The 14189-nt window shown below is 41.4% G+C and overlaps 1 protein-coding gene across 1 annotated transcript in view; it reads left to right on the forward strand.

The window, feature by feature from the left end:
* LOC123511818 (DENN domain-containing protein 5B-like) overlaps window positions 1-14189 on the forward strand; it is a 48772-nt gene that overhangs the window by 26064 nt on the left and 8519 nt on the right. Inside the window, 17 exon segments of the mRNA XM_045267858.1 lie at window positions 40-210; window positions 891-1129; window positions 2061-2134; window positions 2137-2225; window positions 2668-2767; window positions 3392-3576; window positions 4556-4698; window positions 5212-5292; window positions 5436-5524; window positions 5527-5691; window positions 6005-6165; window positions 6548-6765; window positions 8174-8389; window positions 9245-9440; window positions 10543-10710; window positions 11586-11682; window positions 13775-13897. Of these exon segments, the coding sequence (XP_045123793.1) occupies window positions 40-210; window positions 891-1129; window positions 2061-2134; window positions 2137-2225; window positions 2668-2767; window positions 3392-3576; window positions 4556-4698; window positions 5212-5292; window positions 5436-5524; window positions 5527-5691; window positions 6005-6165; window positions 6548-6765; window positions 8174-8389; window positions 9245-9440; window positions 10543-10710; window positions 11586-11682; window positions 13775-13897 (2515 nt within the window).

A 14189-nucleotide genomic window follows, 5' to 3' on the forward strand; every position in this document is an offset into this window, starting at 1 on the left:
TTATTTATTGGTGTACTTATTTATTTACTCTTTCCGCAGCTGTGTCTCCCTCGCGGGCTTCAGTTCCGCACACAGAAGCACATGTTAGAGCCGCGCTTCCACCCATTCCTGGTGACGAAGGAGGACGGTTCAAGGGGCCACGGGTTCGCCTATGTTTTCTACGAGGAGGTCAACTCGAAGCAGATTTGCACCGCCATGCACACACTCCAGGTAAGACTGCCCGCCACTACCCACCACACACACAACGCAGCCATCCACCCACCTCCCATCTCCCTCCCTCCCTCCATCCTTCCTTCCCTGTCCACGTCCCGGCGGCTCAGGGGAACTTTGCGACTTGGTGCGTGTCTGGGAGTTCTTGGGGTGTTTTTATTTGTGTGCGTGTGTGTGTGTGTGTGTGTGTGTGAGAGAGAGAGAGAGAGAGAGAGTGTGTGTGTGTGTGTGTGTGCCTACTAATCGAATCACTTTTGTTTTATTTATAAATGATTACAAGATTACAAACAACCATTAACATTTAGACACCCTTCTACACACACACACACACACACACACACACACACACACAGCAATTTTAAAAGGATGAGACTGTTGGTGTGAATAATGGTAATGCAACACTTATTCAGAAACGCTTCCCTCTTTCACTGCGACCATTTTAAAAGACTGCAGAGACGATTAGCCGAGTTTAAGGAGCATTTTTCCTGTTCGCAATGCAGAAAACTTGTTGACATGTCACTCGAATCACAAGAACACCTTTAAAAATCCCGTCTCACTTCAACTAGAACCCTTTGAAAATAGTGACGGTGCAGCTCAGAAACGTTTCAGAATAGGAGCTTTTATAGTCAGGTGGAAAGGTGAATGTGCAGTATGTGACCCCAATCCACCTTCACCCACAGTCAATTTACCTCACGGAGATGTCTAGCAGCCACGGGAAGACCACTACAGGGACGCCCACCAACACACGAGACACGCGCTCCCTCCCTAGGCAGTTTCGTCTCTCCTCACCCAAGTCCCCTGCGGCACTCCACTTCTACGACATCACCAAGGACCAGCTGTACGTCACCAAGTGCATCACCTTAGTGGGGCAGCATCCCTACGTGTACGCCGCCAGGAAGTTCCTCAAGGAGCTCTATAGGTGTGTGGTTTGGTAATCTGTGTTGATTTTTACCTATTTATTCCCTTTTTTCTGTGTGTGTCTGTCTCTTTCTTTTTCTCTTCCTCTTTTTTCTCTTTCATTCTCTCTTCTTTTCCCGTTCTCTCTTCCGTCATATCTCTCTCTCTCTCTCTCTCTCTCTCTCTCTCTCTCTCTCTCTCTCTCTCTCTCTCTCTCTCTCTCTCTCTCTCTCTCTTGTTTTCCCATCTTTTATTCATTCCTCCTCCTCCTTCTCCTCTTCTTCTTCTTCTTCTTCTTGGTATAAAATCATCTCTAGCTATATTTTATTTTTTTACTTATTCATATTTTTTTACTATTTTCTTTTCTTTTTCTCTCTCTCTCTCTCTCTCTCTCTCTCTCTCTCTCTCTCTCTCTCTCTCTCTCTCTCTCTCTCTCTCTCTCTCTCTCTCTCTCTCTCTCTCATTTATTTACCAAAAAAGCATGAAAACACACTTAAACAGGAACTTCAGTCTCCTGCTCTACCTTCTGCAAAGTAGGTGTGCAGTACTAAGTGTTTCAGAAGATGCTCCTGCTGACTCTTTATTCTTCTTCTTCATATGACCTTTTTCCTGCAGTGTGTGTAAGGTCAGCCATTCAAATTAACTTCTTCCATCTGTTTCTATTCTTTGTCTCTTCTTTTAGCCCAAGTTTATTCACGTCACACTTCAGCACATCTTTCCATCTGAAGGGCTTGGCAGAATAGGCGATATTATTGATGTTTGTGATGCTAGTTATGTGATATCTTGGAAATAAATCAAATCAAATCAAACTAAATAAAAATCAAATTGTTTTCTCTTTCTACAAACACTCTTTCCCATAACTGGTATCAGCATTGCCTTCATCACTGGTTCATCATTTCTCCTCTTCACACGTCCAAAATACCTCAACCTGCTGACTCCCTTGATCATCACAGGTTCTTCATCCAGTGTGAGAGCAGCTCAGTGAGTCTGGAGTCACACGTGTACAACCTGCTGTATGAGGTACCGGCGCCCCTGCTGGCCGCTGTGTCGCCCTGTCCTGTGTTGGCCGGACCCACATCTGCCAGCGCCCCACCAGCCACGAGCTGCCCCTGTTTGAGGTGAGGTGCTTTCTTATGAGGTGTGGTGAGGTGTTCTCTTTGTGATGTGAGAGGTAAGGGGTGTTCATTTCATCCTGTCAAGTGAGGTGTGTGGTGGGGTGTTCTCTTTGTGTGACATGAGGTGAGAGGTGTTAATTTCATCCTGTCAAGTGAGGTGTTTGGTGGGGTGTTCTCTTTGTGTGACATGAGGTGAGAGGTGTTCATTTCATCCTGTCAAGTGAGGTGTTTGGTGGGGTGTTTTTTTTTGTGTGACATGAGGTGAGAGGTGTTCATTTCATCCTGTCAAGTGAGGTCTGTGGTGGGGTGTTCTCTCTGTGTGAGGTGAGAGGTGAGGGGTGTTCATTTCATCCTGTTAAGTGAGTGGTTGTGTTGATAATACAGTTGAGACAAGAGAGTAGAATATCACCATGTGCTAATTTAAGACTGGTTTTTTGTCCTGCAGTATTCGCTGAGGGAGTTTTTCCTGTGCCTGGGTGTGGAGAGTGTGGTGCAGCTCCTGACATGTGTGTTGATGGAGAACCAAGTCATTCTGGTCTCAAGTGGTGAGTTATGACATGCCTTGGCTCTGTGGCCTCACCCAAACACTTCTGCTTCACACTGCCACTACTTTCAAAAGGCTCTAGTTGAAGTTACACAGGTTTTGAGGGTGTTTTTTTTATGGTTCTAGACAGATGAACAAGATACTGATAGGAGAAACACTCTTGGGAACATAGCTAAACATCTCTTTGGCCTTTGAAAATAGTTGTGGTGAGAGAGCAAAGCATTTCAGAATACAGACAAGGATGAGATGCCGGGAATGACACAAATGGCAGTAGTTTTAGTGTCCATACATCAACTGGCTTCACACTGGACTATAAGATTAACAAAGCAAACATTTTCACTGTTTATTCAAAATCACTTGAACTGTCGTCATCTGTAAAGGTTATGAAATGAGGTGTTACTATTAAAGAAACTATCATAATGCCTTCTTTTTTTATGTAAGAGAGGAAAACTGGCCAAGGACAACATAAACAGAAAAAAAAGAAAGAAAGGCCCACTTACTTGCCAGTCCCTTGAAAGTCTTAGAAAATTAGCCAAAATAAATGGATAAATGTCTTTGAAACCTTCCTCTCATATTATTAAGTTCTGATTATCTCTGGATCACTAATCATCAAAACCTTTCTCAGACTACTACAAGCTGATGCTGGTGGCGGAGAGCATCTGCATTCTCATCTTCCCCTTCGTGTGGCAACATGTGTACGTGCCCATCCTGCCATCCTCCCTCCACCACTTCCTGGATGCCCCAGTGCCTTTCATCATGGGCCTGCAGTGCTCTCATGACTCCAGGGACACCATACAGATACCAAATGAAGTAAAGCCCTTCTTGTCCTTGTCTCCTTCTTTTCTTTCTATTGACCAAATGAAGTAGAGCCGCCCTTATCCTTATCTCCTACTTTTCCTTCTATAAATGCCAAATGAAGTAAAGCTTCCTTGTCCTTGTCTCTTCCTACTTCTCCTTCTATAGATACCAAATGAAATAAAGCCCTTCTTATCCTTATCTCCTACTTTTCTTTCTATAGACCAAATGAAGTAAAGCCCTCCTAATCCTTATCTCCCCCTACTTTTCCTTCTACACATACCAAATGAAGTAAAGCCCTTCTTGTCTCCTCATACTTCTTCTTTTACTGATATCCATTGAAGTAAACCTCTCTTCTTGTGTCCTCTTACTTTTCTACTGATTTCCATTGAAGTAAAAGTCCTCTTGTCTCCTCCTACAGATATCCGGTATAATAAACCTCTCCTCTTGTCTCCTCTTACTCCTCCTTCTGTGGATATCCAGTGAAGTAAACCTCCTCTTGTCTCCTCTTACTTCTCCTTCTGCAGATATTTGATAAAATAAACCTCTCCTCTTACTCCTCCTTCTGCGGATATCCAGTGAAGTAAACCTCTCCTCTTGTCTCCTCTTACTTCTCTTATGCTCTTCTCTTGTCTCCTACTTCTCCTTTCCCCATTTTCTCAGGAGTTAGCACCATGTACAAGCCTCCTCCTGTTGTCACTGTCCCTTGTATCTCCCTCTGATTCTCATTCTTTTCAGTTCTCTCATACTTTCATTCATCCATTTCAGTCTTTTGTCTTTGTTTTGGTGACCTTTCCTTCTCTAGGCTCTTAGTTGATTAGTTGTTTCCTCTCACTACCTCACCTTATCAGCCTTGGTTATTTTCTCCTGTCTTTCATCTAGTCGTATCTTCCATTGTGTGTACAGTCCTCATTTCAGAAGTGTGTACAGTCAGTGTATATATTCATCACCCATACTGTGCATCTTCTCACTCATTGTACTCTTTACTCGTCAGGCAAACCTTTGTCTGGTGGATGTGGATGAGGGTACAGTGGAGGTGCCAGAAGATCTGCCACAGTTCCCCCACCGAGCAGACTTCATCCAGGAACTCACTCAGCTCCTCAACAAGTGGGAGGTGCCAACAGGGAAGCTGGACAGGTACGACAAGGCTTATGTTTGCTGAGTGGAGAGATACAGCCAAATTTAGATTTCTTTTCAATGAATGCACGTAACATGATTTTGCATGAAAGTTGTGTTCCCCTTATGGGAGATTTAGAACTGTGTAATGCAATGTGAGAGATGCAAGACAGTATTCCTGTCTTAACTCTTTCTCTCTATCCCAATGCTGTCTTTTATTTCAGATTTTGAATTGTGTTTTCATAGGGAAAATGCTTTTATGATAAGATAGGATATTTCCATTAGTGATTAACTTAGAATGCTAATAAAGGCCTGACATTTTACTACTGCTGTTTCAAAGATTGCAGTGTAGACTGGACTGTAGACACTAATTCACGAGGGTTGTGCAGCGACCATTTGCTCACTAGTGGCACTGTGCCTGATAAGCTAAGGCCATGGAGGGCTGACCCTTCTTAGGGAGAAGGTCTCCACTACCCTAGACATGTAGCAGCCCTGACCCTGTGTCCTTCCCCCCCTTCCTTGTACCCTTTCCAGGAAGTCAGCCGCCCAGGGCTCCGGGGCAGACCACTGGACCTCTGACTACCAGAGTGGCACCATGCCGACCAAACTCTCGTGGTGGGTGTGACAATTGTGACTTTTGCTTGCTGAACTGTCTCAATTATTAGTTCACTTTTAAGTAGCTTAGATATTAGCTTTCATCTGGCTTCTCACCATAAAGTGTTAAAACTGACTCCATGGCGCCACCCTCCTCATTGCAGGAACCTCAACGAACACCACAGCCAGTACAAGTACAGGAGGCGACGCAAGTTTTCCTGGTCCCACGACTCAGACTCAGGGGTGTCCAGCACTGAGGCTCCATCAGCGGCTCTCACTCCTCCATCGCCTCCGTCACTACCTCCTCCTCCCCGTCACCCCTGCAGGGCTTCATCCCCACCAGCAACAAGATGTACGGCTTCGATGCCTTCCATCTCTCACCGCAGCTCAAGGAGATCACCGCCATTGCCAAGAAAGCTGGTGAGGGACAGAGTCACAGACAGACAGACAGACAGACAGAAGGAAAAAGATAACACTACCTTATTCTAATTTATATATCTACCTATCAATATATTAGGCCAACACAAGAGAAACATTGCCATTTTCCAAGTCATTTATTTCATGGATGTAGACACCTGATTGATTCCATTCTCTTCACATGATCCATCACTGTTGTGTTTACCTCTTACCAAGCCTTTCACATACCCCTTCTTCCATCCAGTTCATGCCACAAGCACCTCACAAATCACTTATTTCCACTGCCTTGCTCTGGACACCTGTTTGGTTCCTGCAGGTGTGTTTGACTCAGAGGAGGTGGAGAGGATCAAGCAGGAAGGTGATCCTGAGATGCTGGAGGAGCTCAAGTTCAACAATGCAGTGAGGGAAGTGTTCCTCAATCGTTTTGTGCACATGTTCTGCGCCTACGATCACTTTGTCATCCAGCCAAACTGTCAGGTGGGTACTTTCAAAGGTAACAGAGATGATCAAATGGATTCTCAAGTGTTTTTGTCCTGCTCATGTAGAAATCTTGTTAATCTATCATTAGTATCATAAAGACATCCTTAAATCTGTGGTGACTTCAACTAGAGCCTTTCAAATGTAGTGGAGGCACAGAATGGTTTTACCTTCAATTTTAGATTATTCTTTTTCTTTTCCCTCTTACAAAAAAGCAAAAATCAGTTACTGCTTTGGCATCTACTCATTACTTCTTTACAGTTTCCATATATGTTTCTATCTGAAGGTGAAGACTTTGTTGCTCCATGTTCAAGTCTTGGAGCGATTTGGTCATTGTTTCCCACGTCTCTAGCTGCTGATAACCCTCCCCCTCTCCCCCCAGGGCACAGACATGGAGCAGTGGCTGTGCTGCAGAGAGACAGTGCAGAACTTTGACAAGGCCACATTCCTCTCAGACCAGCCTGAAGTCCACCTTCCATTCCTCTCTCGCTTCATTGAGACGCAAACCTTCACCTCCCTCGTCGACCACAAGATTCTGGCTAACTGGGGCAAGAACAACTCCAACCTGAGTATCTTTGAGCTGCGCATCAGGCTACTCAGGTGTGTGGGCAGCGATTAGGATGGCTGGGAGTAAAGTAAGACGCAGGAATAAGATGCCAAATTAATGTTTCGTGATCCTTCTTCTCACAGTAACATCTTCATACAAAACATCAATACTGTAACAGGAATGAAAGACAATGGTAACGCTGGATGAACTTGCTGATGACAATAAAAATATGACAGGAGTAGGACACCAAATTAATGTTTTGTGAATCTTTCTCTCACAGGAACACCTTTGTACAAAAACATCAGTACTGTAGCAGGAATAATAGACAATGTTAAAGCTAGATAAACTCTCTAATGACAATAAAAACACAACAGGAATAAGATGTCAAATTAAAGTTACATGAATCTTCCAATCACAGTAACACCATGCAAAACACCAACGCTGCAACAGGAATAAGAGACAATGTTAACACTGGATAAACTCTGTAATGGCAATAGAAACAAGATACAGAAATAAGATGCCAAATTAATGCTATATGAACCTTCCTCTCACAGTAACACCATACAAAACACCAACACAGCAGCAGGAATGAGAGACAAAGTTAATGCTGGATAAACTCTCAAATGACAACAAAATCAACACAAGAATAAGATGCCAAATTAATGCTACATGAATCTTCCCTTCCCAGTAACACCATACAAAACACCAACACAGCAGCAGGAATGAGAGACAGAGTTAATGCTGGATATACTTTCTCACATGGAGCAGTATGACAACAGCTTGGTACAGATGCCTTCCCACAATAAACATGACAGGGATAAGACACCAAATTAAAACTTACTGAAACCTTCCTCTTACAGTAGCACCAAACAAAACACCATGATGCATTTTCATATTCAATCTGGTTACTATTTGGTGATTTTATACAGCTTCAGAAACTTATGTGAGGATTAGAATAGTAAAGATTGTGGCCATTAATCTTCTGACTTCCATAAACCCTTCCTAATATCAATAAACCATCTAATCACACCCAAAACTCGGGTAAAAATGTGTTCCAGTACTGAATGGGTTAATGCTGGATATACTCTCTCACAGGAAGCGCTACAACAACAGCTTGGTACAGACGCCTTCCTACAAAAAGCTTGCCAGGAATAAGACACCAAGTTAAAGCTATATGAACCTTCCCTTCACAAAACACCAGCACTGCAGCAGGAATAAGATGCAAAGTTAACCCCTTCAGTACCATGCCACATTTTCATATTCATTCTGGTTACTGTTTGGTGATTTTATACAGCTTCAGAAACTTATGTGAGGGTTAAAGTAGTAAAGACTGTGGCCATTAATCTTCTGACTTCCATAAACCTATGCTAATGTCAATAAAATCATCTAATCATACTCAAAACTCAGGTAAAATTATCTTCCAGTACTGAAGGGGTTAATGTTGTGTAAACTTTCTCACAGGGAGCGGTACGATGACAGCTTGGTGCGGACGCCTTCCTACGAGACCTGCACCACCATCAAGGAGACAGAGCAGATCCTGGAGAAGCGGCTGGCAAACATCGACTACCGTGCCCCGCTGCCGCAGCCCATGGACCCCCAGGCCGAGTCCTGCACTCAGTTCAACCCGGGCCACTTCCCACTGCTTGACAGGATTGCTCTCAACAAGGAGCCACATAAGTAAGCCCAAGTTTTTTTTTTTTTTTTTTTTTTTTACTTTGCTTATCTCATTTATTTTTTTTCTTTTGCTTTTCCTATTTGTTCATTTACTAATTTTATTCTACTGAGTGGTGTGTCTGCAAATTTTAGGCATTTCTTTATGACAGAGACAGCTTTGCTATATGTATGTATGGTATTTTACTGTTATATGCCTGAATTCCCTCCAACGTTTACTAACACTGTCACCAATTGTTTTCAAGACTTGCCTTAGTTCCTGTGTCATTAAAAAATTACTTTCTTTGCTCTCTCACCACAGCTATTTTCTAAGACCACAGAGATGAATAGCCATGTTCTCAAGAGTGTTCCTTCACTAATAACGTAGAAATCTTGTTAATCTATCACTAGAATCATAGAAATATCCTTATAAACCTATGTCACTTCTGCTACAGCCTTTTGAATGTTGTGGAGTTGTGGCACTGAGTTGTTTCAGAATATATTTCTTCTGCTAATAACGTGGAAATCTTGTTAACTGCTTCAGTACCAGGACATATTTTTATATTAATTTTGCTTACTATTTGGTGATTTTATACAACTTCAAAAACTTATTCGGGGATTAAAATAGTGAAGGCTCTGGCCATTAATCTTCTGACCTCCATAAACCCTTTCTAATGTCAATAAAATCATGTAATCATACCAACAATTCATGATAAAAGTGCATTGCAGTACTGAAGGGGTTAATCTGTCTCTAGAGCTATGAAAATACTGTACTCCTGGAAATCCATCTCACTTCAACCAGAGCCTTTTAAAAATCGAGGTGTGGCACTGAGGTGTTTCATAGTATGGTCCAATGTAACACAGTTCTCGCCTTCCACCCAGAAGCAAGAAGCGCAGTAGTCACGCATGGCGGCGACGGGAGCGACAGGAGCGGCACTTGGAACACACGGGTCTGTCGGGCGACCAGCGGGACAAGGTGATTCACGAGGCCAAGTCAAAACTGCAGCCCAAGTTAGCAGACATGTCGCCGGCCTACATGGCACAAACCAATTGGAAGTTTGTGGAGCAGCTTCTCAAGGTGGGTACTGACTCATGCTTTGTGGTGTTGTGTGGTGTTGTTTTGTGTTACTTTACCTAACCTAACCTGTGAGTGTTGCTTTGTGTTACTGTACCTAACCTATGGGTGAATGTTGGTTTGCGTTACTGTACCTAATTTAACGTAACCTGAGTTGAAAATATACTTTGAGATTAAATAAATATCACTCTTCTTATGACTTTTTAAGATAAGAACACCTAACCTATGAGTGAGTGTTGTTTGTGTTACTGTACTTAATTACTTAACCTATGAGTAAAAAGATATACTCTGAGACTAAATAAGTATTACTCTTGTTATGATTTTCTAAGATACGAACATAGTAAGTGCGCTGATGTGTTTATCTCTCTTTCAATGAACAAATCTGACAAGCACACCCTCATGTAGAAAGAGTATGTTGATGAGCTTACTCGTCTACAAGCTTTACATTTCACCCTTGTTCTGTCCACACTATATAAACACTGTACATTTCCCTTCATACATCCCATTCCAAATCTTCAGTATCACAGCTAATGTATCAAAACCCTTTATAGATTTTTTCTAATGTATCAGAAACATATTCCCTTTACAAGTTTTCTGTTGGTCATCTTTCCATCCCTCTACTGTTCCTATCCCCTCTATACATTCCATTTCAAATCTTCAATACCGGAGCAATTGTATTTAAAACCTAAGCACTGTGTAAGTTTTCCATTGGTCTTTTTTACACCCTTCCACTATTCCTTTCCCCTCTATACACTCCCTTGTAAATCCCTCATGTTGCACCAGATATATAAAAAACCTGAACCCTTTACAAATTTCTGATTGGACATCTTTCCACACCACTCTTCCTATCCTTTCCATAGTGAAATGTACAGAAAACTTATTCCCTTTACAAGTTTTCCACTGGTGTTTGTTCTTTCCACACTACTGTTCCTATCATCTCTATACGTACCCTTCTCAATCTCCAATAAATATCACAGCAAATGTATGAAAAATTCCCTATTCTCTATTCCCTTTACAAGTTTTCCATTGATCTTTCTACACCACTGTTTCTTCCCCTCCATACATACCTTTCTGAATTCCCGGTAATCGCTCTTCCCTTCCCCAGGAGTGTAAGAATCGCACCAAACGCATGCTGGTGGAGAAGATGGGCTCTGAGGCAGTGGAGCTGGGACATGGTGAGGGCAGCCTGGTAGGTGTGGAGGAGAACACACTCATCGCCTCTCTGTGTGATCTGCTAGAGAGAGTCTGGGCTCATGGGCTGCAGAGTAAACAGGTACTGGCTTGCCACTTTCTCATCTGTATTCTGAAACACTTTGCTCTCACCATCAATGCTTTCCAAAGGCTCTAGTTGAACATACTCATGTTTTCAGGGATTCTTTTTATGGTTCTGGTGATGGATTGGCAAGATATCTAGTTTATCATAAGGAGAAACTGTCTTCAAAACTCGGCTAGTCATCTCTGTAGCCTTGGAAAATTGTTGTGGTGAGAAAGCAACGCATTTCTGAATACAGGTGACTCACACCAATGCTTTCTGTCTCACCATTATACCAAGAGATCACTATTTTTCCTTTTTTCTTTTGTTTTTGCAAGAGAGGCACTGGTTTAGGGCAATGAAAAGAAAAAGAAAAGCCCATGTAGGTGTCCATCTACAAAAAGCTATTTAATTGATTGTGAATGGATAAGTTTTCACATAGAACAGTTTGATTATTATTTTATTTTTGAAAAATTAACAAGTAGATTTTTGGGAGAATGTTTGGTATATATTTGATTTTTTTTTAGTCTCAGAGGTTTATAGTGCATGTATATTCTAGAAAACCAAGTAATAATGTATGTTGTAGTGTTATGATGTATATGAACATTAGAAGACTAAATATGGAGGTGTGTTTTGGTATTATGGTGTCTAGAGACTTTACGAGAGCAAGTGTGAGTGTGTATATTGATTTCATGGTGTATAATAAACATTGAACTAAAATACAAAGTGTGTGTGGTGTTTTTATAGTACACATGAACATTAGGAGATCAAGTGGGACCTTTTAGCTATTTATTTACTTTTTTATTTTTTTTTTTTTATTGTTTTTGTTACCTTGGCCATTACATAAAAAAAAAGTGTGTATGTTATGTTTGTTACCTTGATCATTTCTACCACAGGGTAAATCTGCTTTGTGGTCGCACTTGCTCAACTTCCAGGAATTAGAAGACTGCAGCGACTCCTCAAAACCCGACAACCCAAACTTCTTGTCCCCAGGTTAGTGCTGCTGGCCACACACACACGCACCAGTAGATAAAACACAAACACTCATACATTTCTCATTGAGGGTATTCATAAATCCATCAGTAAACTATGCCAGGTCCTTATATATTTTGTAGCCCCTTCAAGAGAGCCACCTGCCTGTCTGTGATCTTGTGAAGTGTGGTACAGAGGTGGTGCATTGTTCTGTTTATTTCAAGGTGTGTGTGCTTCTCTAGTGTTGAGGAGCACAGGGGTGAGATAGTGGTCAGCTGTGTGTGTGTGTGTGTATGTGTGTGTGTGCGCTTCATGGGGCTTATGAGTGGCACTGACATTTATTCATTGCATGTTCATGTTAGCTGTCTGTTGGTTCAGTAAGTTAAATATTTTTTTATAATTTTCAACTAAGCAGGGAATCATTTGTTTCTATTTCATAGTTCTCATATAGTATTTTTTTCTGTTTGTGGTCTTTGCATATAATCTAATATGAGTGAATCATTATATTGTTTCATCAGATAATATGAACATGGAAAAGATTTCTCATAAAATTTCCTTAAATGATTCATTGAGTATCTTGTTACAACTTGACTACATTTTAACTACATAATAGTGATGTTTCCCTCTTGTGTCCACCGTGGAATAACTTGCCCCTTGGGTCACTCAGGGCTGGAGAGTGAACACAACCACACACTGTACTCTTGGACCTTTTTGTCTCTTGGCCCAGCATCACTGCTACTACTTTGTGTGCACAGACTCAAGGAGCTGTGCATTAATTCAGAAATTGGACTGAAGTGTATTTTTGGTTTTGCTAATGGCTGCAGACCACAGTAATGAAATCAGTAGAAGGTGATGATGGATATAAAAAGTTCAAAACAAGCCATATGACGTGATGCCAAATGAAGACTGTACAGAGGCTGCCCACTTGATGCTGTGCTGTAGTGTTTTGTTGTGTTCACATCAACATAAACTACTAGTACTATTATTATTATTATTATTGCTACTAATACTAATATATTATTAAAAAGACACTCACAGTTCATAGACTTAGTGTACATATCAGTCACATGTGCTTTGGGACATAGTACACACGCATACAGCTGTCAGACTGTCAAACTCTTCCCTGCCTGCCACTAACCGTCTGTCTCTCCCATCTCTCCCCGTGCAGCAATGGCCTGGTGCATTATCAGGAAGCGCATTGATTGTATGTGTTTACAGTATTACTAATTGTCGCATGGGTCAGCTCCACATTTCATTTTGAATGGTTAATAGATAAATGCACATAGAGGTTAAATCACAGGTTTAATACTTGTACTGTTTGAAGTTTGTTTATTTTGAAGGCTAATGGTTGTGTTGTATTCATAAGATTTGTATTGCACTTTTTGCTTTTTTTTTCTAGCTGCTTTGCTTTGTCTAATTTTGTACTAAGCTGTATATAGTATTGTGCCTTTCTATTTAGGTTAGGTAGCAAACAAGAATCCAAGTCTGTATATTCACATGACTTGTTTCTCCATAATCAGTAGTCAAGCTTCTTTATAAACCTGAAAATGCCCACCATTTTGTTGGTAAGGTTGTGTCAATGTGTACAGTGTGTGCAGTGTAGTGGCATAAGTAAAAGGGACTGTCTCCATGGTGCAGGCCCCCTCCTGCTTCCTCCTATTTAGCATATAGTGTTTGTAAGTCTTGCTTAACAACCTTGGTTCTGGTTTCATTAGCCTTTAAACTATCAGTCCCTATCTCGAATCATAACCTTTAGCCCTTTTTAGAAACGTGTAATTTGGTAAAGAAATTTTCAAGCACCAAATTTTGCACTGCATGCACTGCACTCTTTCACCATTGCTATTGCACTGTTTTGGTAAGAGTGAGACCAGCAATGTCTGCACCTCAGAATGTCACATTTGTGTGATAGTTTCTTTGTGTTGAGGAAGGCTTGCTTTGTTGGCTTTGTAAACACCATTAGTGATGCCTCAACACAGGCATGGCCACCATTGCTCATCCTTCATGCTCAGTGCAAGAACAGCCTCATGCTCTCTCCTTCCTTCCACTAACACAAGGATAATTTTCACTCACAGTGGGAAATTAGCACTGAGAAGAGCATGTAATTATTTTTCAGCTCTTCAAAACACTTCACCAAAGATAAGCAGCTTGTCACCCTTGTCGGAGATTGTCTTATCCATTAGGATGGGTAACATTAGTGGTCTTGGGTATCTGGCATCACAGTTAGCAAATAATTTTGGTAAGTGGTTTTGCTGATTTTTCATATAATCTTTTATCTCACATATGTTTTCCCCCCTAAATTTTACAGTAAGATACCTGTATTACTAGATTTCCTTTTGTATTTCTCTCTTACTCTAAAGATTTCTCATAGTAACATCTAAAATAACATTTTCAAAAACTACATTTCTTTGTGAAAGTAACAGTTTTTCTTCTTTCTCCAGCTGTCAGCCTCAATAGAGGATTGTTCTTCCTGAGATGCACCTCATTTATTCCCCATCTCCTCTCTCTCTCTCTTTCTCTCTCTCCTCCCC

This window comes from Portunus trituberculatus, chromosome 32 (genome assembly GCF_017591435.1).
Source record: "Portunus trituberculatus isolate SZX2019 chromosome 32, ASM1759143v1, whole genome shotgun sequence".
Taxonomy (NCBI): Eukaryota; Metazoa; Arthropoda; class Malacostraca; order Decapoda; family Portunidae; genus Portunus; species Portunus trituberculatus.